The 26,821-nt window shown below is 41.7% G+C and overlaps 1 protein-coding gene across 2 annotated transcripts in view; it reads left to right on the forward strand.

Annotated features, from left to right (window-relative positions):
- Positions 1 to 26,821, forward strand: part of LOC125901638 (collagen alpha-1(XI) chain-like) — a 103,366-nt gene that overhangs the window by 34,107 nt on the left and 42,438 nt on the right. For both annotated transcript variants that reach the window (XR_007451004.1, XM_049597388.1), the window contains exons 8-37: positions 402 to 707; positions 1,869 to 1,934; positions 2,933 to 2,974; positions 3,370 to 3,432; positions 6,280 to 6,354; positions 6,816 to 6,899; positions 8,257 to 8,313; positions 9,009 to 9,062; positions 9,213 to 9,266; positions 9,673 to 9,726; positions 9,825 to 9,878; positions 10,652 to 10,705; positions 10,809 to 10,853; positions 11,611 to 11,664; positions 11,765 to 11,809; positions 13,275 to 13,328; positions 14,433 to 14,477; positions 14,872 to 14,925; positions 15,024 to 15,068; positions 15,887 to 15,940; positions 16,036 to 16,080; positions 17,037 to 17,090; positions 17,194 to 17,301; positions 20,070 to 20,123; positions 22,556 to 22,609; positions 24,754 to 24,798; positions 25,059 to 25,112; positions 26,064 to 26,108; positions 26,505 to 26,558; positions 26,702 to 26,755. Coding sequence is in view for 1 of the 2 variants with exons in the window: in XM_049597388.1 (XP_049453345.1) it covers positions 402 to 707; positions 1,869 to 1,934; positions 2,933 to 2,974; positions 3,370 to 3,432; positions 6,280 to 6,354; positions 6,816 to 6,899; positions 8,257 to 8,313; positions 9,009 to 9,062; positions 9,213 to 9,266; positions 9,673 to 9,726; positions 9,825 to 9,878; positions 10,652 to 10,705; positions 10,809 to 10,853; positions 11,611 to 11,664; positions 11,765 to 11,809; positions 13,275 to 13,328; positions 14,433 to 14,477; positions 14,872 to 14,925; positions 15,024 to 15,068; positions 15,887 to 15,940; positions 16,036 to 16,080; positions 17,037 to 17,090; positions 17,194 to 17,301; positions 20,070 to 20,123; positions 22,556 to 22,609; positions 24,754 to 24,798; positions 25,059 to 25,112; positions 26,064 to 26,108; positions 26,505 to 26,558; positions 26,702 to 26,755 (1,926 nt within the window). In the remaining variant the exon portion in view is untranslated. The remainder of the gene's footprint in view (positions 1 to 401; positions 708 to 1,868; positions 1,935 to 2,932; positions 2,975 to 3,369; positions 3,433 to 6,279; positions 6,355 to 6,815; positions 6,900 to 8,256; positions 8,314 to 9,008; positions 9,063 to 9,212; positions 9,267 to 9,672; positions 9,727 to 9,824; positions 9,879 to 10,651; positions 10,706 to 10,808; positions 10,854 to 11,610; positions 11,665 to 11,764; positions 11,810 to 13,274; positions 13,329 to 14,432; positions 14,478 to 14,871; positions 14,926 to 15,023; positions 15,069 to 15,886; positions 15,941 to 16,035; positions 16,081 to 17,036; positions 17,091 to 17,193; positions 17,302 to 20,069; positions 20,124 to 22,555; positions 22,610 to 24,753; positions 24,799 to 25,058; positions 25,113 to 26,063; positions 26,109 to 26,504; positions 26,559 to 26,701; positions 26,756 to 26,821) is intronic.

The following is a 26,821-nucleotide window of genomic DNA, read 5'->3' on the forward strand; positions in this document are numbered from 1 at the left end:
CATCAATGTGTCAGTAGTTTGGGACATCTCAAATTCCTACAGCTTTGCAAAGAAACTATTACTTCACATAAGATATAATTAAAGATGTTAATGTTAATAACATTGCCTGTTGTCAAAACATATGTGGCGTTGCACATATGTTGAGTTTTGGACAATGTCCCAAATAAGATACATGGATGTCTGCACAACTAAGTTGAAAATTCTTCAGCTGAGTTTCACTTAGTTAGTGTCCATGATTTCAGAGTACTAATGCCTTGACTGTGAATCATGTTATTAAAAACAAACAAACATGTGAATCATTGATGCTTTCACATGGTTTCATTTCACTAACCAAACCTCCATGTTCCCTCCCACCTTACCCACCCCTGCCTACTTTTTTGCGATGCCTGGATTGATCCCAGAGCTATGACGGGGAAATAGTGGATGATTACATCACCGGTGTGGAACAGGTCGGGGCAGACCCCACTGCTGCCGTGGACACCGCTGCCCCAGTGGACCCCCAAGAGAATGTGGATCCTGCCACTGATGTGTATGAGTTTAAGGAATACGACCTGAAGGAATATGACAACAAAGAGATTGTAGATAAGCCATATGATTATGGTGACTATGGCGACTATGGCCCCACTGACGCCAAGCCTACATCAGCAACATATGAGGAAGAGTTTGGTCCTGGTGTTCCAGCGGAGACGGACTTCAGAGAGAGCAATGTAAGTGCTGGAGTGGTTAGGAGTGATGGTTGGAGAGGGGGGAGGATGGAGGTTGTGGTCAGGAATGTGGAGAGATGGAGAAGATGCTGGTGGCATTTGTTTTGATGGGGTGTCTGCGGTGCCCTTTTTTGTTTGTTGTTTCTAATGGTATCAGGTTATAGCTTGGAGCATCCTGTGTGCACATGCGCCAAACACAAATACACCGGCAAGCACAAACACACACCTTGTCTATCCAAGTCTCCGACAGATAAACAGATGTCGACCCAGCTGTCAGCACAGACACGCCCTCCGTAACCTTTGGCCTCAGTGACCTTTGCTGTTTATCAAAGACATGCCCCTCCATGGTTATCACACCGATGATCTGCTTGGATTATCTGATGACAAACTAAGTCTTTGTGTATGTTTATTTATCAAATCCATCTAGATCAATATCTAAAACCAGACAGAAATCTCTGTTGAGCCAGTGTCTATCATGGCGTGTTTCCAGCCCCCTTCCTTGCCTCAGGATCCAAATTCTCAGAGACAGGAAGTGACAGTGTCCCTGTCTGGATCTTGGCCTGAGATCTGTCTGCCTTGGCTTAATCTGAACCGCTCTATTAGTGCTCTCCACAGTCTCAGGACACCACAGCCCTTCGTCCGTGACTTTCTCAAGAAGACGCTCCTCTTCGAGCTAAACTGTACAATCTAGTGGTTTTTGGACAGACTGCTGTAGGTGGTTTGTGAATTCTTCTCATGTGAAGTCATTGTATGGATAGTGTCAGGTAACAACCTCTGCATTTGTGCTCAGTTGGGGTCTTTTTGCAGTTTCTGGCTTTGAGGAAGCTAATAGGAGTCGGTCTAAATTATAGCTTCTTCCAAAATGATTCTTGATGTGTGTTTTTCCAGCAGGCACAGAGAAAAAAAAATCAGCTTTTTGCCTTGAGAGCTACCTAAATCCTTTAAAGCATGCAGAACACCAGTCAGCACTTTGCTGAGCTTCTCTTTGCAGTTTTGTTGGTATTTCAAGTAAAGGAGGAGACACCCAAAAACAAGACAGAGCATCCTGCTGCCTCAGTTTTTCCATTTTTAGCTTTGAGGCCATTTTTCCTTTACCCTTACCTATAAATGTATGGCCTGTCACTGTGTAAAAAAAACCTCACCTGGTCTGTTTTATGTCTGTAGGTGGGTGGAGGTCAGAGTTATCTGGGAGAGAAAGGAGAGAAGGGTGAACCTGCCGTCATTGAGCCAGTAAGTGAAGTATTACAGTGCTGTGTTCGAAGTCTGACACTAATAATCAAGTTTGCTCACCAAGTTAAACACCGAACATTTATATGTTGAAAGTCACATTCACAAATTCCTGTAAGATAAATGTACTGGAAGAAAAAAATGTTGATGCTTTAAGGTAATGCAGTCTGCTATAACTATAAGACATGAGCTTGCATGTTGTTAGCATACAGAGATAGATAGCTATCTTGCTAGCTCAAGCCAGTTGCCAAATAGGTAGGGCAATAGCTATCTGTCTAGCTCTTTAGTTTTGTCTTTATCTGTTGCTTGGTTGGTGAGTTACACTAGCCAACAAAATGTTGAGATAAGTGGCATATTTCAAAATTAGTGTTGACTGGCTTTCCTCTCAACTGAGCCTTTCTGACAATTCCACAAAATGATTTATAAGTCTATAAAAGTCAGGTTTTCTGAATATTTTCAAGGCAATAAACATTTTCCTTTATCTGCTCTCTTGAAGAAGTAAAAGAACAGATATCAGTTTCATATCTGGTTTGCATCTGTATGTGTGTACGTTGATTCCAGCTCTAACGCATTTCTAAGCTTCCCTAGAGCACTTGCAACCTAGACTTCCCTCCTGATGAGATTTAACATGCATCTTTGGCCGTAGACAAAACAACTGCTGTCTACACAAAATGCCAAAGTACATACGTTCTTTATAGAGCCATCCTATACAATTTACCACTACAGGCTAAACAGCGACTGAAATAGAAGCTGCAGTTAACGTCCCTCCTCCCATGCCATCTGTACCACCACAGGCTTACATCCAAATCTCTGACCACACACACATTATAGAACATCAGATAGCTGTAGCATTGTTAACGTCTTGAGCTTGTAGCTATAAGTAAACTCTTCAACCTCAAACCCGAAGCACCCTCTGGCTCTTATTTTCTCCCCATTCTCCGTTGCCTGTGGATTTACAGGCTGCCCTATAATGCTACTGTATCCACTTTTTCCCTTTTCAGGGGATGCTTATAGAAGGACCCCAAGGAGCCCCCGGCCAAGCAGTGAGTATCACGTTCTCCCACACTCCTGTCTGCCTTCCACAGATGGAGAACAGCTAAAGAGGGAAAAAATGTCTTTATGGAAAGAGCATCAGCCCTGATCGCCAATGAAGCTTGAGTTGGGAGAGACAGTCAAAATGTGTATTTGTGCGTGAATGTGTGTGTGCGTGTGTGTGTGTGTCTCAGTGTGAGTGAGTGCAAGAGAGAGAAAGAAAGGGGGGCTGGGGGCTATTTTATATTGAGGCTCATTTCTGAACCCATGTCTTTGCTTCTGTCTTTGTTGGCCCATGCATGTGAAGTACTGGATAGGCTGCATGTGGTGGGAATGCTGGTAAGCAGCAGTTGGGGATATAATATGCTAAAGTGTGTGTGTGTGTGTCTGTGTGTGTGTGGTCTAGGGTCTTCCTGGTACCCCAGGATTGCAGGGTCCTCCAGGTCCCCCAGGAGATCACGGTGAGAGGGTGAGTGAAGACTGGCCTCATTTCACAGCTGATTACAGATGACTCTGAGAAGCTCTGTCACCCATTCTCTACTCTTCACGAACATTTAGATGTTAAAACTAATTATGTTTGGCTAAAAGAAGAATGAAACCTATGTACACAAATCAATTTCAGATAAGTTATATTGTAAAACAACCAAAACACACATTTTTCTAGGCTACAATTAATAAAAAATATGCTGAAATACTAACTTTAACCTTTGCCATTTGTCTTGTGGAATTATGGGAGTCAGCATATATATAAATGCCCCTGCATTTGTCTTCTTTATTGGAAAGCTGTGAAGTACAGTCTCAATGCCATGAAATGAATAATACAATTGGACACAGCTTACTCCTGCAGCAGCGGGGGGGATTAGCATGAAGTGGTGCAGGGAAATGAGATGCCCATAAACTGTCAATATACCAACAAAGAGAAATTCTGCGAACCAGCTGCGTCGGTACGTTGCGGCACTTGTGAGAACCATAAAGAGTTTGCTATAAAATGTGTAGACCTCTCTGAAAGTCTTTTTCCCAGCACCGTGGGATTCCACCCATTCATTTGATTGATTGGATGACACAAAATAAGTGCCTGTCCCTTCCAAACGGCTGGCTGTTTTTCACAAATGTGATGATTGCCCCGCACCCCTCCTTTCATCACCCTTTTACCAAGTCAATCCTGTCTCTGGAGGTTAACCCTTTAATTGCAACCAAAAAATGCACACCTCCCATAGTACGACCAGCAGACACTGCCGGTACAAAAGGCTTATTGTTCCACAGGGTCAAAGTGATCAGAAAATATTTTGTTGGTCCAAAAAGTCTCTCCCCCTCCCTTCATTTCCTCCCATGAGAACCAGTCTTGCTGAGGATTGACTGGGGTATTAAAAGCGACTGGTTTCTGTAGTCTTGTGGTTTTCCGTTGCGCAGTATCCGCCTGGACTCAACGTTTGATCGGCTCATTTGTCACATGATCACCGTCTCCCTCCTTTTCACCCAAACACCACTTTCCCAGCCATGTAGGGCCATCATTAACACTAGATGCTGCTATGCTTACTATAACGGCAATGGATCGAGAGTATTTACCACCTCTGGGAAAAAGCAGATGGGAACACATGGCACCAATTTTAGCAGGCTGAGATTGCTGCACATGACAAGACTGCTAAATAGATTCTGGTTACTGGAAACGCTCGGTAGTGCTTAGTCCTGATCCTTAAGATACGATTTTGTCTTTATTAAATGAAAATCTGCTCTCTAGAATAATTTAACTGCTTATTCATATCATCATTATTCAGCATGAGCGACTTTTATGCAATTATTTTGCTTTTGGATAGATCGCCAGGAAATTTGGTACAGATGTTCATTGTCCCCAGAGGATGAATCCTGAAGGATTTGGGGATCACAGGTCTTTTCATCTGGCACCAAACATGCTTTATCAACTGTCCAAAACTTGTGGTCATAACAAGATTGTCCTAAGCCTCATCTTCAGCAGTACTTTGACCTTTATGCTAATATAGCATGCTAATACCCTACACTTTACCTTCGTAAAGTGGAAGGAATACCCTAATGATCATTTCTGTATCAGTAACTCACTCTGTGTCACCTTGAATTCATGAATAGCAGTTTGTTCTTCCTCGATGCCTCCACGGTGAACGAAGAATCCAAAAAGGGAGAAAAGTCTTGGTGAATCAAAGTAAAAAGGTTTCACGTTTAACAACCGCAAAACTGTATCAACAGACAACTCAAGCAGTATAATCCAAGTCTCATCTATCCAGCCATATACTCAGTGCCTCCCAAACACATGTATTTTTGCTGGAACTGTAATATTTAAAACACTTGTGCGTAAACAGTCTCACACACAGACAAGTAGTGCCTGGGCTGTTTATGTGGAGGTGTTTTAAATAGTAAGGTTTTGGTGGAAATGCATGTGTTTGAGATGTACTTAGCATACAACTGGATAAATGAGGCTTGGTTTATACTGTAGAAGTGTATTTCCATGCCCTTTTACTCCAATTTATCAAGAATTTTGTAGACGTATTCCATTTTCTTTTCTATTTTTGCATCTCTTCTTCCTTCACCATGGTGGTATGCAAGAAAACAAAGTTTCCTCCACAAATTTAAGATATCTCCGGGTGAGTAATTGATAAACAGGGATCAAGTATTCCATTAAAGTTGTAAGAATATGCTGAGCATTATAGCCTCATAGGGCCATAGCTGTGCATTTCTAGTCTTGTTATAAAGTCCATGCTGCCCTGCAGGCAATATCCCAAAGCCAGCTTAATGAAAATGCAGGCTTTGTCTTTATTCATGATTGAATCCCCTGTCCTATTCTTCTCGGTGGGATTAGTCAATTATCTCTTTGGAATAAGCACAACAATGCAGATGGCAGCAAAGCACCTTCCCATTGAAATGACTGTGGTCGATAAAGAAGGCGTGTGCTGTGAACGGATTAGCCGCTCAGTCTCCGCACTGTTACTGTTGTCTCTTGTTCGTGATATCTCATTTTTCGTCTTTTCAATTTGCAGAGCACCTCCAGGGGATTATAGAGAAATAGCACAAGAATCGTGTTATCTCGTGGGAAAATATATGGCTTGCTCATTAACCGCATCTAATTAATTGTTCGTAGTTGCGTGCTGGTGTGCAAGTCAACAAAATAGCTGATGATTCAAATTCAACACTTGTAGGACGTGTTTGTTAACAACAAAGCGGTATAAATCCTTTGAATAGCACAATAAGGGGTTTTATATACTTCGGATATTGACCTCAGCTCCAATGAGACATGGTATCTTTGTTCTTAGACAAGAACCAACTCTCTCTCCCTCCTCTGATTCTACAGGGTCCTCCAGGGCGTCCCGGTCTCCCTGGTTCAGATGGCGTCCCTGGGCCTCCAGGTACCATTCTGATGCTTCCAGTAAGTCCTGCCACTTTCCACATGCCCACTGGGCTGTCTGTCTCATTGCACACACAAACTGTACACCCTTCATCTCAGGCACTAGCCCGTGCACTCGCTTCATTTAGTAAGTTTACCTCATAGCATCACCAGTAGGCCAAAGGATCGCAACCTTATTTTCTTTGGGTTACAAATCACTTACCTTGTAAATGTCAGCCAGTGCAATGGAGTGGAACCAGTGACTGAGGCTTTGAACAGCATGGTGACACATATTTGTGCCTGTGTGTGTGTGTGTGTGTGTGTGTGTGAATGTGTGTGTGTATGGCATAGTGACAGGTTTATAGGCTTGACAAAAAAAAAAGGAAAACAAAAAGGTTTGAATACACACTCACCAGGGGAGACCACTAGATGCCTCACTCTGTAAAAAAGAGACAAGTCAGTTTGTTTTTAATTGTGTTTCTCTTTTGTTTTGTGGTTGACAGTTCCGTGCCGGCGGCGAGGCGCACAAGGGGCCTGTGGTTACAGCCCAGGAAGCTCAGGCTCAGGCCATCCTTTCTCAAGCTAGGGTAAGTCTGAGTAGTATGACCCCAGTGCATCCTTCCCAGGTTAGAGGACACTTAACCATGATTTTCCTGCATTTGTGTCCTCCCATTAGCTGCTATGTAACCTCAACCAAAGGCAGTTCAGGTACAAAATCTAGATCTAAATTCATGAGAAATACTGTGGTCAAAATTATTAAAAAAGCTTATAAAGAAACATTTAAAAGGACCATTCAGGGTAGTAAATAATGAAAGGGGGGCTCACTCTTCACAGGTCCCACTCCTCTGATAAGTCGTCTCAATTCCAAAATATGGACCTGTGTTAGGTGAGGTAGTATATAAAGCCACACCAGATGTTCACACTCCCTCAAGGGTCCTGATAACCATAGCGCCATTGAAAAACAGGCTGAATTATGCGGCTGTAAGCAAGGTGTGATCTATAGTAGAACACATGGAGGTCATTAAATGTCGCCCAAACACTGAATATTCACAAATTCACAACACTCTATGGAGCTGGAGGGCTGCCAAAACTGGTGAAACTATGTTTAGCAACATCTTGAAAGCACTTGTCACCTTTCTATATTTGTCTTTTATACCAGCGGTTTGGCACAAGGCAAGAAACAAAAAAAAACATGCAAGGAGTTGTAAATTCTTCAGAATAGAAAAGAGAATTGAAGGGACAAATTGCTGAACTCCTTGAACTCTCTTTGACCTGTTTGCACTCTGGAAATGTTCCCTCACACCTGCTACATGCAAATATGTGCGAGTTGGTCGTAAGTGCACTATAAGGCATGGACTGCTTTCTTTGGAATTAGCGAAATTCACTCAGTCAGTAATCAGGCTGCAAATATATCCCAGACAACTTTTTTGGCAGTGCAAGCCTGTGGTCAACCATGAGCAGGAACAAAGACCAGCGTGGTAAACCCTGAACAAGAACAAAGTAGTTTGCACATGCTATACAGAGGCTAAATTGGCCTTTTATTAGTGTTTTATTTTCTTCGTTCTTTGTTCCTTTTGGTGTCGAGCCCGGTTAGTTGAATAAATGTCAGTTTCACAGTAAAGTGACTGCATGTAGCATTTTTACATCCATACCACATTCTTGCACTACTAAAGAGATCCCATAAACAAAGACGAATTTGCACGTCTTCATTTTGTGAGTAAAAAAATTAAATAAATACTTATTTTCAGAAGTTTTTATCAATTAAAAAAATGTCCATCAGACCAAGAACAGACACTCCGGATGCTAATAAACTGACCGCAAAGAAAGCATGGCTGCACTTCTTATGCAAACAAATATCATAACTCCTTTTACTGGTATAAATGCAAGCGTGTCAGCATTGTTAGCTGCCCAGTGGTTTATGGGTCGTCTCTGTCTGATCCACAGCTGGCTATGAGAGGTCCTCCGGGGCCAGCGGGCATGGCAGGAAGATCCGGTCCTGTGGTGAGTAGCTTTTGAAGACCGTCTCCACTCAATCACACACACACACACACACACACACACCCTTGATGTTCTTACTGTGGCATCCATTCGTTTCACACTTGATGAGAAGCACATTAGGTGATTAGCGCTTCTTCCTGTGAAGGGTTCAACTCGGCATTCATCATTTCCTAGCACACACCCATACCCATGCATTATGCACGCACTCACACACACGCCACCTTCCTCCCTATCTGTCTGTGAGCAGATTTATTCTTTTATACACATGATCTCCAGCTTGAATTGGGGAAAAAAAACAATAACTGCTTATTCACGTTTGGCCTTATTTGTAACAGTTACAGGATAACTTCTCACACGTACTTGCAGTCTGATAGAAGTTGAAGCCTTTCCTTTGTTTTGGGTGTGTCTTCCGCACAGCCAGCGCCTTAATGCGTTTCTCAAACAACACATTAGACCAATCCTGTGACTCTTGGATACCAGCAGGATATTGTGCACACGCAAAAGTGCTGCAGTAGGTCTTTTAGTTGTATATTCACAATCCAAGTTTGGAATTTTACATTGCGTGTGTTTAGATTTGGTTCTAGTTCGACTTAAAATGTTCTGGTTTCGGAGCCAAATAATGGGATGACAAAGTGTTTGGCTTAGGTGCAGTGTATTCATTAATTTATCTATGTGTCTGTATTTATCATTTGTAACAGGGAGGTCCTGGTGCTGCAGGACTTAAAGGTGACAGTGGTGACCCTGGACCACAGGTGAGGCACAAAGAGCCTATTATCGTTTTTGATTTGTACAAGAAGCCCTTTTTTTTTTACTTCAAAACATCTAAACATAAAGAAAGTGTAACCTAAATAATGTTTTCAGTTGTTAATGGTTTATTTAAATCTTTCATCTTGTCCCCATAGGGACCCAGAGGTCTTCAGGGTCCATCTGGTCTACCAGGGAAACCAGGAAAGAGAGTAAGTGCTCTTTTGAGGCTCAACCAGGAAGTTTTTTATACTTTATTACTTTATTTATTCATCTCTTCCAGAACAACACTATGTTGCAGCAGAGATAAATTATATTTAAATTCCCCAATTTCTAATATTCCATGCCAACAAGATTGCAAGGATCAGCGCTACAGTACCCAAAGAGAAGACCCGGTCTCGTTTCAAACGTGGCTTTATTTCAAATAAGTCAGCTGCACTCAATAATCGTCTCTGCGTGTTGTGTAAATTTATAAAGTCATGTTTATTTAACTATAAACTAGTTAGAAAAATGATAGCATCTTCCCTGTGTCTATTCTCCAGAATCATCAAAGATAGTTCACTATTTTTGCTAATGTGATTTCCATGTAGCCTGACATGATATGTGCGTGTCCTCCAGGGTCGCAATGGAGCCGATGGTGCTCGAGGAATGCCAGGAGAGGCAGGGCCCAAGGTAAAGTATTTAATAAACCAGTGAGTGTCTGTGAGATGTATTCGAAAAGCTGCTCTGCAGTGATTGATAGCTAACCGCTTGTTACTGTGCTGTTTCAGGGTGACAGAGGTTTCGACGGCCTCCCTGGTCTTCCTGGAGAAAAGGGGCACAGAGTAAGTATGAGAGGAGAGGATTTTGGGTTTGGAGGGTGATCGAGGTCAGAGGACAAACATCATTAAAGACTTGTATCTCTCTCCAAAAATAAGATCCTCCAGTCTCTTATTGCTAGACCCAAAAAAAATCCTCCCTGATCACAGTCATTGCCGCTCTGCACCCTGTCCTTATGCAGCATCAGGGCTGATTGGTAGCTCAAAGGCCGCCTCCCATTCATCTCATGTAAACTCCAGCGTTGAGTGAGTTCTAAACCAGTGGCACTCATTAGGGTGTTTGACCCACTTATGAGAGGTGGGATCAACTCCAGAACCACTTAGGCTGCGTTTAACCAGCCCTGGAGGCGAATGAGGAGTGCTGAGTTTGGTGTTTGTGGAATTCGGGCCTGCGTAGAGGGCCTGAAGAGAGAGATCATAGAGGGGTATTTCTGGACCGGCTTTCATGCTTTATCCTATACTGAGTAATTACAGGGCCGCTAGAGGTAGGCAAGTCCTTATGGAGCACTATGAATAGTTGAAACCATATAGGTTCATGCCAATTGTGGTGACCAAGCTTACTGTAGATTAAAGGCAGTTCTGTTGCCATGTTTTGTTCCTCTCTTTTCAGCAATGTTTCTCTCAGTTTTCTGAATTTTTGACCCCGTTGTTGTACTTTTTAAAGAAATAAAACTGAGGAGCTTTTTTTTCAATCTGAGGCTCATGGATCAAGCCTGCAAGCTCTCTTGTTACTTCCTGCTCTTTGTTGATTTTCCCTGTCTGTGATCTTTTCTCCCCAGGGAGAACAGGGTTCTACAGGTCCTCCAGGACCTCCAGGAGATGACGGCCCAAGAGTAAGTAGTGCACCATTCACCTTGTAACTTACCCTTCTTCTCAAAAGTCTTAAAAACAACTCTGCATTCCTTAATAACGCACTGTTCCTCTTGCTATCCAAAGGGTGAAGATGGCCAGGTTGGACAGAGAGGTGTGGCCGGAGAGAGTGTAAGTTCATTTATTATTAATCTGATGACACATTTGGACTGCATTTGTTAAACTCCACCTTATTTCATGAGGACAGAGATAAGAACGTGATGAATATATTGCCGTTGTGTTGCTGATTTCCTATTTTACACCACGCTTTATCCCCTCCTTCCTTCCTCTACTTTCATTTTGGCAATTATTTAAACACGCAGCCTCGCCCTCCTCTCCTCCTGCAACTCTAATGACATTCCTGTCTGCAAGGACCATTTCGTTTGTAATCTCAACCTTGCCGAGACAGAACGGCTCTGAATAATAGATCAGAAAATAGAAGCGGGAAATGTGTTGTTCTGTCATTACCCATGAGAAACTGCTACATTCTGCCTTGTTCGGTGCAAATGGACCATAGAGTTGCATGAGAAATGGTCGCTCCCTGTCATACCCGAAACAACAGTGTCCTTTTAAAGACATAGTTGCGTGGCATTTCGTCACACACGCCGTCCATTAGATGAAAAAGCACAGTAAGTGCAATGATTTTCAAAGAATGACTTAAGATGTTGAGATAAGAAACTTTGCATGCTCATTCCCTGAAATGCACCTGCAGTTACCATGTATAACCACAAGGGGTCAGTATTCCACACACTTCAGTCAAACCAGATTTAAGGATTTTCAGTGCACCTAATGTTAAATATATTAGACAGTTTTTATCAGCTGCCTGTTTCAGTTAAATCAACGTGAATGACTATATGTTTAAGTTTAACTTGTGTTTGTCTTCATACAGGGTCCTCGAGGTTTGCTTGGCCCCAGAGGATCTGCAGGTCCTGGAGGACAGCGTGTAAGTACACCTCCTATATCACTTAGATCTCATGCTACTCACCCTTTGTTCTAGCTCAATGGGATGGTGACTTTCATTGTCAAATTTCTGATCTCTTTAGGGTCTTCCTGGACTTGATGGGCAAGCTGGTCCCAAAGGAAACATGGTGAGAAATATTTGTTTTGCTCATTTTTAATATTTAGCCAAGGAAGGTATAAAATCAGGGAGTTTTCCTGCACATATTTGTGAAGACTGCTTAAGCATCAGTGTGTCATTTGGCCTGCCTGAGGCTGATTGCAGGGCAGTGACCTTTTGCTCCTGTGTAGGAGGAGTTTCAGATAACATGCCATTAAGAGATGGTAGATGGAGACGAGGCGTGTCTTATCATAGTTGCGAGATCTTTTCCGTAAACCACAAAGCCTGCTGACTGAATAGGCTCTGATGATAAGGCCTTAAGCTTTACACACAGAAAAGCCAGTCTGTGCGCAGTCCCATGATGCATTTAGCTTCCCGGAGAGTCTCAGTGGGACATTCGAGTGAAGGTAACATCATTGGTCAAGACAGCTGAACAAACCAACACGTATTTTGTGGTCACTGAGTCACCGAGCAGAGGAAATTAGCAGCTGGTAAAGTGACACAAAACAATGGGAACATATTGTGCTTGTCATTAATTTCTCCAAAGTTAGTATTGATCTCAACATATTCCAAAAATCAAAGCAGAACACTTGAAAGTATCCTTGGTAGTAAAGCTTCCCAAAGGGTTTATGAGCCCTTCTAATGCTTACATCAGCCTCTGACATGGATGTGTTTAAGACATCCTTCATGACCAAAGAATCCAAATGTGTTCACTCCCTGCATTTTACAGGATTACCCAACTTTGCATTTTGCTCATAGGGCCCTGCAAACAATCACCACCAGGCAACCTAAACGTCTCTGAATCCAGCTTTTGTGTTTAGTGTTTGTTGTAACAGCTGGAGCAGACTGCATCACAAGGCTCTTGTCTGTTTTTGTATATGTTTGCTTTATGACACACTAATTCTCAGCAGGGATACCAAACAACCCACCCTTCCAGTTTGTCTCATTAGCCTCTAATCCATACCCAGATGGCTCTGTAGCCCCTCAGCGTGTACTTAAAGAAAGCTGTATTTCATAGCCAAACTTAGATTCTGACCAGCCACCAGACTTAAGGGCTGGCTTTGATAGGAACTAGAATAACTTTGGATGAGGCCAGAAAACAGACAGCTGTGCTTCATGTGCCAGTGTATCATATTTCTCCCAACCATTTGCACCTTTGTTTTTACATTTTTGATATAGATTGGATAAAATTCATTTAATTCATGCAAGCAAGGTCACCTAAAGTTTCCCCCTAACCCAGTGCCACAGTTTTAATGTGGAAAAACAAAAAAAGAAACACCTAATGACTTTTTAATGATCGCTCCTTGTTGTCCTTATATATAAATTAAATGACTCTTCAACTGTATTAATGTAATTTATCCAAATTATTGTGCAATGTTGTTTCTTTTTTGATAGTTATACAGATTCAAAGCATACAGAAGAATAGATTAAATTGAGTGTCCTGCAGCAATTATAAATATTAAGCGCATTCTTTTCTGTTTCTTTGTCAAACACAGGGTCCACAAGGAGAGCCAGGGCCTCCTGGGCAGCAGGGTTTGCCTGGTCCACATGTAAGTCTCTTCTTTATTCTCTCTAAATCTGTTTTTCTAACCCTGTCTCTCCACTGTTGTGTCCTCCATTCTTTCCTCTCTTGCTCAATGTCTTCATTCCTCTCCTGTCATCTCTCCTCTACCCGTGCTCTCTGCCTCTGTCTGTCCTTTTCACGCTCCATCCTCGTTGCCATATCCATTGTGCAACAGGGACTACTGCGAACTCAGGTCGCCACCCGCGCTCCTGTTTTCTTAATCAGCCATTTCTCAGACTTATTTTTCTTTTGCTCTGCTTCCTTTTTTCCCCTCATTCTCTCCATCCTTCATTCCTTAAGTTGCAGCCACTCAGTGGGGCATTCCACAAAACTGACACCATAATAGAGCAAGTGTTGACTAACATTGTTTCACTAAAAAGAAACATCCTCTTTGGCCTGCTGAGATGCAACATATTGTATTCATTTGATAGCACTTAACCCGATTACATAGTCCAGTTAGTGGCACAGTGAAAAATATTCCATTTTGGAGTCATCTTTAATACAAAACAGTGCACCCAATATTGTAGCCAGGGCTAAATGACCACTGCCAGGTAAGATTTTCAGCCTTGCTGACGCTCACAGCCTGGACAGGGTGGCGTCATTCCGCTGGAAAGTATTAGCAGGGACCTGTTCTGATGGTATACAGGTTGAATAAATAACTTCATTTTAGTTAACCCTGGCCAGATGCAGATTGATGCCTTTCAAGGAAGGCATTGGCCCGTAGAAACATAACACAGCTCACTTGTTTTAACTGTTAATAACGTTTAAAAAAAAGTACTTCACTGGGTGATTTCTCTAGAAGTGACTTTAAAATGACTGTAGAAAAGAGTGAACCTCCCTTTGCACAGCTGAACGAACACGTCTGAAGCAACGTGAAGTGGCTAAGTGAGAAAAACAGCTGTCTGGAATCGTTGAAGGAAGTAGATGAATATATTACGAAACAATAGGTATAGACTTTCTCGAATTGACAAAACGGGTGTTCTTTTCCCTCAAATGCACCTTTTGGTTTTGTGTCAGCATCATGTTAGCCTGGTTTTTGAAGAAGACACAAGTTTGGCCTAAAAACAGACCTTTCTCAATTGTCTTTCAGGGTCTCGTTGGTCCTCAAGGTCCGATCGGGCCTCCTGGTGAAAAAGTAAGTAAAAAGGGAACCCAGTCACCCCTCAGTCCTCCCACCACAACTCTGCTGCCCCGATAAGTGAATGTTTCAGTCAAAACCTCATAAGTGATTCTGCAGGAACACCGTGTCTGAGCTATAGACCCTCACACAAGGATACACATACACACACACACACACACACACACACACACACAGACAAGTATACATATTACTGTAGCACTCCTGCATAAGCACTTACTTTGTCTAACTGAGAGCATTTTATTAGTGGTTTTGTGGATATTTAATAAGATTTCAAGCAGATGAACTCTTGGCAGTCCTTGTAGCACTGTCACGGATGGTAAGGTATGCACTCATCTGTCTACTACATGTCTGTCTGTTTAACTTCCCATGTATTGCTTTCTATTTATAGGGACCTCAAGGGAAACAAGGTTTGGGTGGACTCCCTGGTGCTGATGGCCCTCCTGTAAGTAACACACCTGACTCCTGTTTTTTTTTTTTTTACATTGTCAGTCAAAGATGATCAACTGTTGATAAATGAAATCTCTTTGACCTTTTTTCTAGGGTCACCCAGGAAAAGAAGGTCCTCCAGGCGAGAAAGGAGCAGCTGTAAGTATAATGTTAAGCTTTTCACTTCTCTCAAAGATGGATCTAATGTGCCACTGCACAGGGAAAAGGCTGGGTTGGGCAGAGTTTGCAAGTAATTACATTTAGCAGTTGCTTAGCGTGCACAGTAGGGTGAGTTTTAATATAACCACACAATTTAGATGATATCTGTGTCAGAAATAGAATACAGCAAATTAAGTTTCTCTTTATTTCCTTTGATTGGCTGATCTTGGGAGTTTCCATGTGGACAAATAGGACATCAAAGCCAGTGTAGAAATGTGAAAACCGTAGCTCATTTTCAGAGTTGATGATCATAAAGTTATTCAGCTATAGATGTGTAAGAAAAAGTAGAAATTAATCCATCTCTACAGAGGCAGCAAGAGTTTAGATTCGCGCTACATATTTATCAAAGTTTGGATTTCAGTGTACAGTAATCCCTCTGGTGGTTTATCTAATCTTCTCTATCATGTTAGATAAAAAAAAATACACACTACAGGTTTAGGTACAGATTAGACGAAGTGCAGTCAATAACAGCAATGTAGAAGAGTTCATTTGTTTTAGTTTTAAAAAATGAATTACTGTAAGAAGTTAATGGGCTGCTACCAAAATTTCCTTTTTTGTAATTCTTATTTTCATATACATAAGTCTCCAAATGCTTCCCCAAGGTTCACTATTGAATAAAACCAATGGGAAAGCTTTGGGTATCAATGGAGCAAAGTGCTAGTGAAGTTATCTAATACAGCAGAAAGGCATTACAGTAAAGGTTGATGCATGCTAATAGTTACTTCACCAATCACATGACACTCTTTGCAATCTTTCAGGGTCTCACCGGTCCTATGGGCTCCATCGGCTACCCTGGGCCCCGTGGTGTGAAAGTAAGTGCTATCTTAGTCATACAGTACCCAGCTTTCCATGATACATTTCCATTTTCCCTGAATTTCATCCTGACTCTATTGTACTCTCTCCTCAGGGTGCCGAGGGAATTAGAGGTCTTAAAGGTGGCAAAGGAGAAAAGGTAAACACTCCTCCAGTCTCCATTCTTCCTCAACATGATTGGCAGATGTCATTCCGCTAAAATGGACCCATCACCGTTTTTATTCCGGCTTAAATAAGGCCTCCTCGCGATCCAGCAAGTGAAAAAAAATGCCTCATAAGGTCCTGTCAGGTTGGCAGTTAAGTCCGAGCTGAAATGGAGTGTGGAACATTAAACCAGAATGAGGCTGTTTGTCGGGTAGTTTCAGCCGAGATTGATCTGTTGCCATTGTTTTCTGTGGTTGCTGTGGTCGAGCGTAGCCTGTTGCTACCTCGGTGCCACTGGATGGATTTTCCACTCAATATTCAGGAAAAAGAAACTCCTCAGAGATTTCATACAAACACTGAACATGCTGTTAAAAGCTATTCTACATTGATACTTCTGTCTTACATAAAATCCCATGGGACGAGTATTTCACCAAAGCTACACATCGAGTTATATGCTTGTCACATTGTATTGTTTTATGATTTATTATCTGAGAAGAGGCAGGCATAAAAATATATCAGAATATTGGCATTAGTGTGTAATATGTGGAGAACACAGCTGTCTGGAGACTCTGATAGCAGAGCCTTGGAAAATGTTAGAAACTGCATTCTGATTTTTAACCACCAGATGTCAGTACAACCATAGAGAGACAGGAAGTCAGTGACACTCTCTAAAAATGCTTCTGTCAGTGCTTCATGTAAATGACCACTAGGTGTCAGTATGTCCTAAGGTGCCCCTCACCCTGTTGGCTGTCAATAAGACTATAGGACTGCCATGATGAAATGACTCTATGATTTTTCTATTGAAGTGGTCCATAAGTGGATTTCAGTGTTTTTTGCTATTTTTAAATATTTTACATTTTGCATATTTTTACTAGGCTCTATCAGTTCTGCCTCTGTGACACTGGATTAAACACTCAGCTCTAAACAGCTGTTTATCTCTTTCGTCTTAAGGGAGAGGATGGATTCCCCGGCTTCAAAGGTGACATGGGTCTCAAGGGTGACAAGGTGAATCATCGTCTCTAAAGATAATGTTAATATTTGCTGTTGCGGAGAGCAGTAGCATGATAAAAATAATACCGCTGCTTACATTTGTTTCCTTTCCATCAAGGGTGAGGCTGGTGTAGTAGGACCCAGAGGAGAGGATGGCCCCGAGGGCCCCAAGGGCAAGTCAGGACCCAACGGAGAGTCCGGTCCCATGGGATCAGCTGGAGAGAAGGTAAATAATCAATAGCTGCAAAGATTGAACTGTAAAACTGTGGATTTTCATTGTGGTTAATGTGTTTTATTGACATGTTGACTTCCAAGTGTAACGACATAAGATAAAGACATGTAAATACAATTAAAATGTTCTACAGACTGATTAGCATAAAACATACTAGAGCTTTACCGAACCATTTGAAGGTTTGAAGCTTCATTCATAATGTTCACATTCAAATTCTCAATCAGCATTCGAATGCCTGTCTGTCCATTTACTCTGTATTAACCTGGTATTTCTGCACAGTTGCATATGTTTAGGTTGCACTGAAATTCTAAGTATTCAATTCAAATTCAATTCTGGTGGTGGCTGCGTAGGATTGTCTCTGACTCATGAAATCCAGATATTTCTAATAACTTCAGAGTTTTCTATTTCTAATAACTTCAAGTCCATAAGTCAACTTTATTGAAAAAAGATAGATGTAATCATTTCCAAAACTCAAAAGATGTTTTTATCTAACAAATACTTTTCGCTCCTGCACAAAGGAAGGCACACACCTATGTCTGTAATGGCACCATAAATTTCATTCCTCCATTGGATAAAGTTGATTTAACTGAAAAAATAACTTATGATAAATTACTCAGTTCAAGTTGGGGATTTTGTTCAAGGTTTTTTTTAAATGTATTTATTTATTTTATTGTATTTTCTTAGGGTGATGACATCATAAAATGTGACGACATTCGAAGCTTCATTCAAAAATCTGATTAGAAGCTTCAGATGTAAAAACCAAAACTGACATTTGGTTCAGCCCTTATAAAACTCGTAGAAATAAATGTAGGAGTGTTTCAGTGCTACTATGACATCAGCAACCAGTCCAGGGTCAGTATGGCTCTTAGTAACAGCAGTCTGATAAAGCAGTCTGAAGAGAGTGGTTTACAGTAGTTTTGTAGCTGCCATGACCAAATTGAAGTTAACATTTTCTCCACCTCCCGTCAGCGCTACAACAGTCCCATTTAATAGGCTTACGTTGCCAACATTTCACCATGGCGCTTTGATCTTGGTGTATGTTGCTTAATGGTGCTGCAGTATTGATACTTTAACAAATTAGTATTAAAGGTTACAACAACTATTTTGATCAATGGACTGTTTTCTTATACACGGAATACATCTTGGCTCAGTCAATTTTGTGGTATAAAGCTAGGGTGCGTGACTTTGACATATAATTGAACGTCCATTACAGTCAAGCCCTTGTCAAACAAGTTCACACAATGCTGATTAAGGCTACTGCCACCAGGGAAAGCTCTTTGTATTTCTCAGCATACCAGAGTTTTAGTGTTGGTGTCTGCAGGGTGGAGGGCTTGAACATCTGAAAAAGTTTCACAGGTGTTAGATCACAAAATCAAACTAAAGCAAGAACCAGACAGGAGATCCGCACACTGTATTTAAATATCCCAATAGTTTGAACTGTGCAGCGTTTCGATCTAAACCACGAAATCGCCATCACAAAACAGAACAAGCAATATTAAAACACAAACACATTCATCTCTCAGGTGATTGTGATCTGCTTGACAGAGAGTTACTCCACTCTCAGGTTGAGACAATCAGATTGGGCCAATCAGAGCAGAGATAAATGATGCTCTCAGACACTCCCACATAGGGGACAAAACATGAAAAGGAACCAAAAACAACAAAAGCAATACTACACAAGGATATACTGAATGTGGACTGACTCTCAGTCAAGCAGATCTCAATCACCTAAGAGATGAATGTGTTTGTGTCTTAATATTGCTTTTTCTTCTTTGTGATGATTTAAAAATGCCTGACGAAGGTCTCTGTTAGAAGGAAACGTTGCACAGTTAAAACCACTGGGAACTTTTAATACAGTGTACGAATCTCCTGCCTGGTTCTTGCTTTTGTCTGTGGTGACTTTCCCACGCAGGCGCACTGGAAATTATGCGTTAACATCAACCAGCCAAAGCTAAAGGAAGGAGAGGTTAATTAATTTAATTTACATTTGAAACTCAGTCTTCAAAGGAAGGATTGAAGTCATAGAAAGATATGTTAGGCATACGTTACAAGCACAAGTAGACAGTGTTTATGTAATTACTCTCCCTGCCAGAGGAGGGGGACAAAAGTTGCTCCCTCTGGCTTTATATTACATCACACAATCACAGTAATGATCTCAGTTAGGAGGAATTTTGATTTAGGCAAGCAAAGAAAGGATACGCTAAAAACTAAATTGACAGTTTGGTGCTTTTAGCTACACTGTAAAGTTGTTTTCAGTCATTTTACTAAACTTTAAATCACCATTTGCCACAGATGAGTTACTTTGCAATGCTATATCAATCATGCATTTTACATTTTCATCCTGATTTGCATAAATTCAGCACAACAGTGCAGTGTAAGTGCAAATTACCAGCACCAGTAATTAGAGGTATTAGAGTCATAATAAAAAATAAAATTAAAAATACCTGACCTTACTTTCAAAGCACACGGGACAGTTACCTCAGATTCTGTGCACCACTTTACGACCATACACTGTAATGACCAAAATGGACCAAAGTGAATTCATATTTGGGTGAAAAGCAGAAAAGCCTTTACACGGATGATGTCATGTTCATAAACATGGTATTAAAATATTTCCCACACCAGAAGTAAAACTTTATGGTTATAACTTTATTGCTTTCGCAATGCTTCTGTGAACTTTACTGCCATCTCCCAAAGATGTCTCTGGTGACACAGTGAGAATTCATCATTTTTGTTTTGTTTTTCTTTGCTCCCTTTTTTAGGGAAAACTCGGAGTCCCCGGTTTGCCTGGGTACCCTGGTCGACAAGGCTCCAAGGTGTGTGATGAGAGTAATAATTCACTCCATTCTTACTGTGAATGCCTCCACTCCACTGGGAGGTCATAGATCAGCGCCGGCTGTAGGTGTTCAGTGTTTTGGTGAAGGGCAGATCAACAGAGGAGACGTTCGCCACCTCAGTAATGTTGAAGGAAAATTTCTGTGTTTGCTCGCTACATTACCTTTTCAGTGTGAAACTACTATGCTTGTATGTGTTTAAATGCATGTGTACATGTCTGTTTCACATCCACTCATGTCTAATCTAGCTCTCATATACCTTTCTACAATCTGCAGACTTGCTGACTAACCCTTACTCACACAAACACAAACCCGAGGAGACACCTACTGTACTCTCGCAGCAACTCTCATAGGGAGCCTAAGTGGCACGGTCACCCGCTGGAGTCATCAGCTGTCCTCCCTCCTTACACTCTTCCAGGCATTATCTAACAGTCTGGCATTCCTTGCACTGTAGCGCTGACCACTGTGCCACAGCTCCACTATCAAGATGTGCTGCTGCAGCTGGTTCCTCTCTGCTGCTGTCAGCACTGACAGCTTGGCACTGATATGATGGGTCAGATACACCTTCTCTCGCAACATCCAGATGGGCAAGTCTCCCGCTCTGTCTGTTAAGGTCAGCAGGATCTGAGCTGAGCGTAGCACACAAATTAATAGGAGACCTGGACAAATTACACAAAGTGGGAGAGACACAGAGGGAAGTTACTGTTCTAATGTGCAGCGTTGTATCAGTTCTTTTAATTACAGGATATTTTATAAGATGATGGCACAAAGAAGAGAATTGTTTGTATCCATAAATGATTTTAAACAAAGGCTGCCCACAGTGGTTCCCAGTGGAGCCTTGGATCAGATTTTCTTTTTAGAATCTTTATGCTTCAAACAGAAAAAAAAGTTTCTGTAGAGACAATAAAAGCGTCTTGGCTGTGGCATAAACAGTGCCATAGTTTCCTCTCTATAGCCTGCATTTGAAGAGTTTTCCTCCTCTTCTACAAAAAAAAACATATCCAGAATTTAAAAAGTTGTGACACCCACTCTAGTCTAAAACAAAGTCTCAAGCTGTCTTTGCTAACTTATAATGAGGATGCTTTAATAAACTAAATCCTCCATCATTTTAAAGATACTTTATATTTGACAAGAAGTTAATGTCACTTTTCATATGTCATAGAATTTAAAAGATCAAGTGCTGTTTGTTGTTTGAGACAGAGACAAAAAAGACTGCATTGCCACTGCACGGTATGAGCTATGTTTTAAACTATCGCATCGTCCCCGAGTGTAGGTTCAGGGTCAAAGTCCTGGCCTGTTTGCAGCCTCTATCCCCTCGATCAGCCTGTGCACGAATCCCTCCACTGGCTGTGTCTTTGGCTGCTGCACCCCATCACTCTCTGTTAACAGCTTTCCCACACCGTTAATTCTCGGTGCCATTTGCAATAGCTCCAGTTGACTGTCTTATCTCTGTGGCTCAAGTCAGGCTTGTCCGGTACCAGCTCTCCTTTCAGTTTACCATAACTGCACCTCTGTGAAAAACAAATTAAGCAGCATAGATCTCCCTTCTTGCTGTCTCCAAATGCTGGGCTGTTTACCTCTTGCAATTCAGCCCACGCTGCCTCGTTGTGGTGCCCTTGCTTATACCGAACAGTATTATACCTCATATACATATGCATGTGAACAGTAATGAGCACTATGGATGTGCATTGCATCAAAGTATGTTTTAAACTCCGAAACACCCAGACACACGCTCATGACCTTGTAGTGCTGCTGAGACAAAGAAATATTTACTTAAATTGGTTGAATACATATTTATGCCACCTAATGCTGCATAAAGCGAGGCTATATTGGTAGGCTGCTCGCCATTCCTCTTATTCATCCAACGGTGATTGCCCTCCTAGTATTTGTTTGACTGGCACCATTGCTGCTATCAGAGGGCACAGCCTGCGAAAGTCCAATAACTAAATTGCTGATGGGTATCAAGGGGATCTGCAGTTTCCCCTTCCTTTGTCTTTATTTGCTCCCACGCCTTTTTTTTTTTCATCTTCTTCTTTTGCTTCCTAACTAACAACCTAACAGCACCTCTGTCTGTCTGTGTGTCAGAAAGTCTCTAAGTGGAGAGGAGGAGATTTTCCCTTTGGGCTCCTTTAAAGCAGCAAAAGAAGGTTCTCATTTATCTACGGGAACTCACAGCCTATAAAGCCGTAGCTCTATGATAAGAATCTGCTGGCTAGTATGGTATGGGAGTGCTCATGTTAGGACACCACAGTTTCTCTATTAATTAGCTGTGGTCAGCAAAGCGAAGCCCCTGTCACATTGTTACTGGACAGAGATGATAGTAGACATGTCTTATTCCATACCCTCCAGCCGTCTAATGTATTTCTCCTTTCTGTCACTTCTTTTTTATTCTTTTCTCTGTACTTGTCTTGCAGGGCTCCAACGGCTTCCCTGGATTCCCCGGGGCAAACGGCGAGAAGGGAGCAAGGGTGAGCCTCAAAATTCACCGCTCTCTCTCCTTTTGAAGACATGTACACTTGGTCACTGCGGGTTGCTCTGTGTGGCTGATGGATTAAGAATAGATAGTGTAGAATACTGAAACACAGGATGGTCAGTGTGTGGTAGACCACAAGGCCACCAAGTCTAACAGTCCAAGATGCACAGAATGTGACTAAGACATAGCTGGTTTGTGTCTGAATGAAAAAGGTATCATCAAGTTTTAACTTAAATTTACCTTGTTTCATTTGTTTGAAGTGTTTTAAGTATGCTTTATATCACTTATTGTGCTGAAATTGTACACAGTTTATGTCAAATTAGTTTTATTTCTATGGCCCAATATCTCAATATCTCAGGGTATAAGTCTGCACGTGAATCCCTAAAATGTCACTATGGATGCAGAAAGTATATTTCACAGTTTTTATAACCCAAATGTGTACGAATTGCACTACAAAATATGAAAACACCAAGTAGCAACCTGCGGGGGAGGAAAAATGAAGCCAATGTGGAAGTGCCAAAACTGCAGTTCCTCAAATGGCCACTTGAGGCTGGCTTCGAAACGGACTCAATCCCCATAAACACTCATGTTAAAATGCCCAGCATTGTAGCAAAAATAAACATGTTGACAGCCAGTTTTGGTCTTTATAGCTAATTTAAACATCCATGACAACTGTACAGGGGGGGGATCTTTACATAACTCACCCGCCATCTGCAAAGCAGTAATGACTGTATCTGAGGTTGCTAAGCAACCTTAACAAGCATCGTATAGCCTATTTACCTGACATCCTGAGTGCAGAGCTGATCTTCCAGATGCTATTAATAAGTGTGTAGGCCTGCTGTCACAGTGGGAGAGATGTAAAGCTCTGTGTAGCCCTGCACTAACATGATCAACTTTTCCGTATTTATCAGACCGAATATTTACAGAAGAAGGGAAAGATATCTGTCAGCTGTGATTGGTTTGTAATGTGACTCCTGTCTGACTGCTGAGCGTGTCCACTTCCTGTGTCTGTCCTTTCAAATTGAATTCCCACATGGTCCAGTCACATAGGTCAGCGACCAATGAAATCTTGCCGACTAATATTTTGGTCAACTACGTTCGGTCAACTATTAGGGGGCAGCCCTAGCAGCTACATCCATTATTTAAACAATCTATGGTAGACACCCGGACAAACTATATCCACATCCAAGCATGTAATTATTATCTTATTCCATAACCATTGGCATTATTATGTTGCCGAAAGCTTCCTCTCTTTTGGGATGGCTTTGCATAAGATTTTGGAACCTGGCTGCAGCTCATATTCAGTCACAAGAGTATTAGTGAGGTCGATGACTGGTATGAGGCGATAAGGCCTGTTGTTCCAGTTCATCCCAAAGGTGGTAGATAGATTTTAGGCCGGGGCTCTGTGCAAGAGAGTCAAGTTCTTTGACATCAGACTCTGAAAACCATCTCTTTATGTACCTTACTTTGTCATGTTGAAACAGGAAAGGACCCTCCACAAACACTGGAAGCACACAGTGGCCTGAAATATCATTGTGTGTTGTAGCATTGAAAGTTCCCTTGACTGGGACTAGCAGCTGAGGCCAAACTATGTAAACAGTCCCAGACCAAAAAGATAAAAGTGAGAAAACAGGGGTGTCCACATACTTTTGGCCTTGTAGTGTATTCAGGATTTAGCACTTAAAGGATGGACCCACTACTGTACTCAGCTGTGTAGGTGTAGCGTGGTCCAGTTGAATGAGTGAGTCACAGATGGAGGGATGAGATGTAGAGTTGCAGAATGGCAGGGAGGGTTATTATTGAAGAAACAAGCTCGTCTCTGCTCACAGACAGACACTGAGAGGCAGACACTCGTGGCCCCAGCGTGCTACAACTGACAGGTAGTTCAAGCTGTCAAGTGCCTGTGGGTAACCACTTACCGCAGCAATTTGATTATTTATTTTTGTCCAAAGATGCTCAGATGGTTCTATTTCATCCCTCAGTCAAACCCCTTCAGCATTTGTAGCTCCCTGATGTTTGAGCATATTTGTAGTTGTTTTAGCTCCAACCCTCTACGAAGCGATGAAAAAGTACGTTTATTCATTGATGGTACAAGGAATGATTTTGCCTTAAATCAAAGCTTTTGTTTTTCTTTCTCAGGGAATCGCCGGCAAAGCAGGCCCCAGAGGGCAGCGTGGCCCAACGGTAGGAAATTTGTCTGTCTGCCAAGTCAACTCAGGCCCTGCACATAAATGATTTATTGTGTTCAAATGAAAATCTCTTCCTATAGTGTAGTTGTGTATGGGCTTGATGTCTTTTGCCTTTTGATTCACAGGGTGGGGAATTGTAAAGATGGGATGGGAAGGCATTGACGAACTGCCCTCTATTCAGTTACTGTCTGGTGTAGTTTTTCCTGTGTATGCAATTTTTTTTCCCTTACTATAACTGTATTGTTTTAAATGTAGGGTCCACGTGGTGGGCGTGGTGCTAGAGGACCAACAGGAAAGCCAGGTGCAAAGGTGAGAGGCAGCAGAATTTGTAATGGTGGGACCTATGATAATCAATGTGTCTACATGCTTAAGATTATATAAAGAAGATGTATGAAAGTGAACAATCCATGAATAAATTAATTTTGCCTGCGCCAATAATACGTAAACGAACGGCAGAAAACTTGTTGCAAAGCTCAGCATTTACAGATATGGACGTAAGCAGAGGCTACAATCAAATTTCACATCAGGTCTCAACCTGTGTACACAAGTTTAAGTCAGCGTGGACTTGAGGAACAGCATAGTAAATCTGTCATATATTATTAATATATAAAAGCTTTAAAAAGGTAAATAAAATGGACGTATAAATTAAATACTCCAAACTTAGCTTAGAGTTCCATTGTCCACTGCAGCACTGTTGACCTCAGCAGTGATTTCTTTCCATACTGCGTTTTTACGACTTCGTTTAATGCCAATTTTCCTGCTGCCAAATTGAACCAGCTGGTTCAGTTGGACTTTGGACGTCAGCATTTCCATTTCTAGCTTAGAAAAGTTTCTCTTCTTGGCCATATTATGTCTCCCCATGTTGTAAACTCTTGGAGTGAGGTCTCTAAACTGAGAATATATTGTTACGGGATATTTAAGTGCTGATTGTTTTCAGCTGCCTCATTTATAAACTCCCAATTGCGCCTATGCTTTGATTGGCAAGATATGCACGTTTCTTTAATCACAGGTGAATCCTGTCCTCAGATGATTTCTGCTTTTGGATCTGTTCTGGTTTATATGTTAGATTGATTAATGAGGGTCAATGTGTTTAATTAACTGCTATTTACTGCCTGAATAAATCATGTTAAACACATAGGGATATGAATGTGCCAGTGCAAAATAGCTTGCTGTATAACCCCAGTGTCACTGCTTTGCATGAGTTTTTTTTCACACTTCATACTCTGACAACGTTTCTCTTCTCCTTTTCTTTCACCGCAGGGCACCTCAGGCAATGATGGACCAGGGGGTCCACCAGGAGAGAGGGTTAGTATCAGATGTTTTTTTGATCAGTGCCTCTTTAAAATTTTGAAGTTTTGTGCAGTGAGTTAGTGGCAGAAAAAGTACTGCAGGTGCATTGTGCTTGGATCATAACTCAAAGTGCATTCTAGCTATTTGTCCATTTAAAATTAAATCAAAAAGTGTGTGTGCTCTACAGAAGCTGCTGATTACCAGCTTCAAATTAAGAATGTATGTTTAATTTACCTGAGGAGACCCACTTCTCTCCACATCAAGCTGTCAAGCTATGATATGAAATCATGAGCATGTCTAATAAAAAGTAATCAGGGTATGAGAGGCAGCTAGAATTTAATTAAATAGCAATAACTGTTTAAGGTTGTGTTGTGTTCTCTCATCTCACTCGTTTTATTTTCTTAATTAAAGGGACCTCAAGGACCCCAAGGACCTGTCGGCTTCCCAGGACCCAAAGGACCCAATGTAAGTAGCTGCTGTCAAACAGTCTCTGAGTTACCAACAACAAGTCCATGTTGACACCGTTCATATTAGCGCTTTGAATACTAATACTCACTTACGACCTGATGTCTTATTTTTTATAAATTGTCTACCTGTTCACCCCTCAGGGCCCCGCAGGAAAAGATGGGCTGCCAGGTCATCCCGGACAGAGAGGAGAGACGGTGAGTGGGTAGTTTTGCCCATGAATGCATTGTGCCCTGCCATTTGACCCTGAACATCATGCATCA

The sequence above is a fragment of the Epinephelus fuscoguttatus genome, linkage group LG15 (genome assembly GCF_011397635.1).
Source record: "Epinephelus fuscoguttatus linkage group LG15, E.fuscoguttatus.final_Chr_v1".
NCBI classification, from domain to species: domain Eukaryota; kingdom Metazoa; phylum Chordata; class Actinopteri; order Perciformes; family Serranidae; genus Epinephelus; species Epinephelus fuscoguttatus.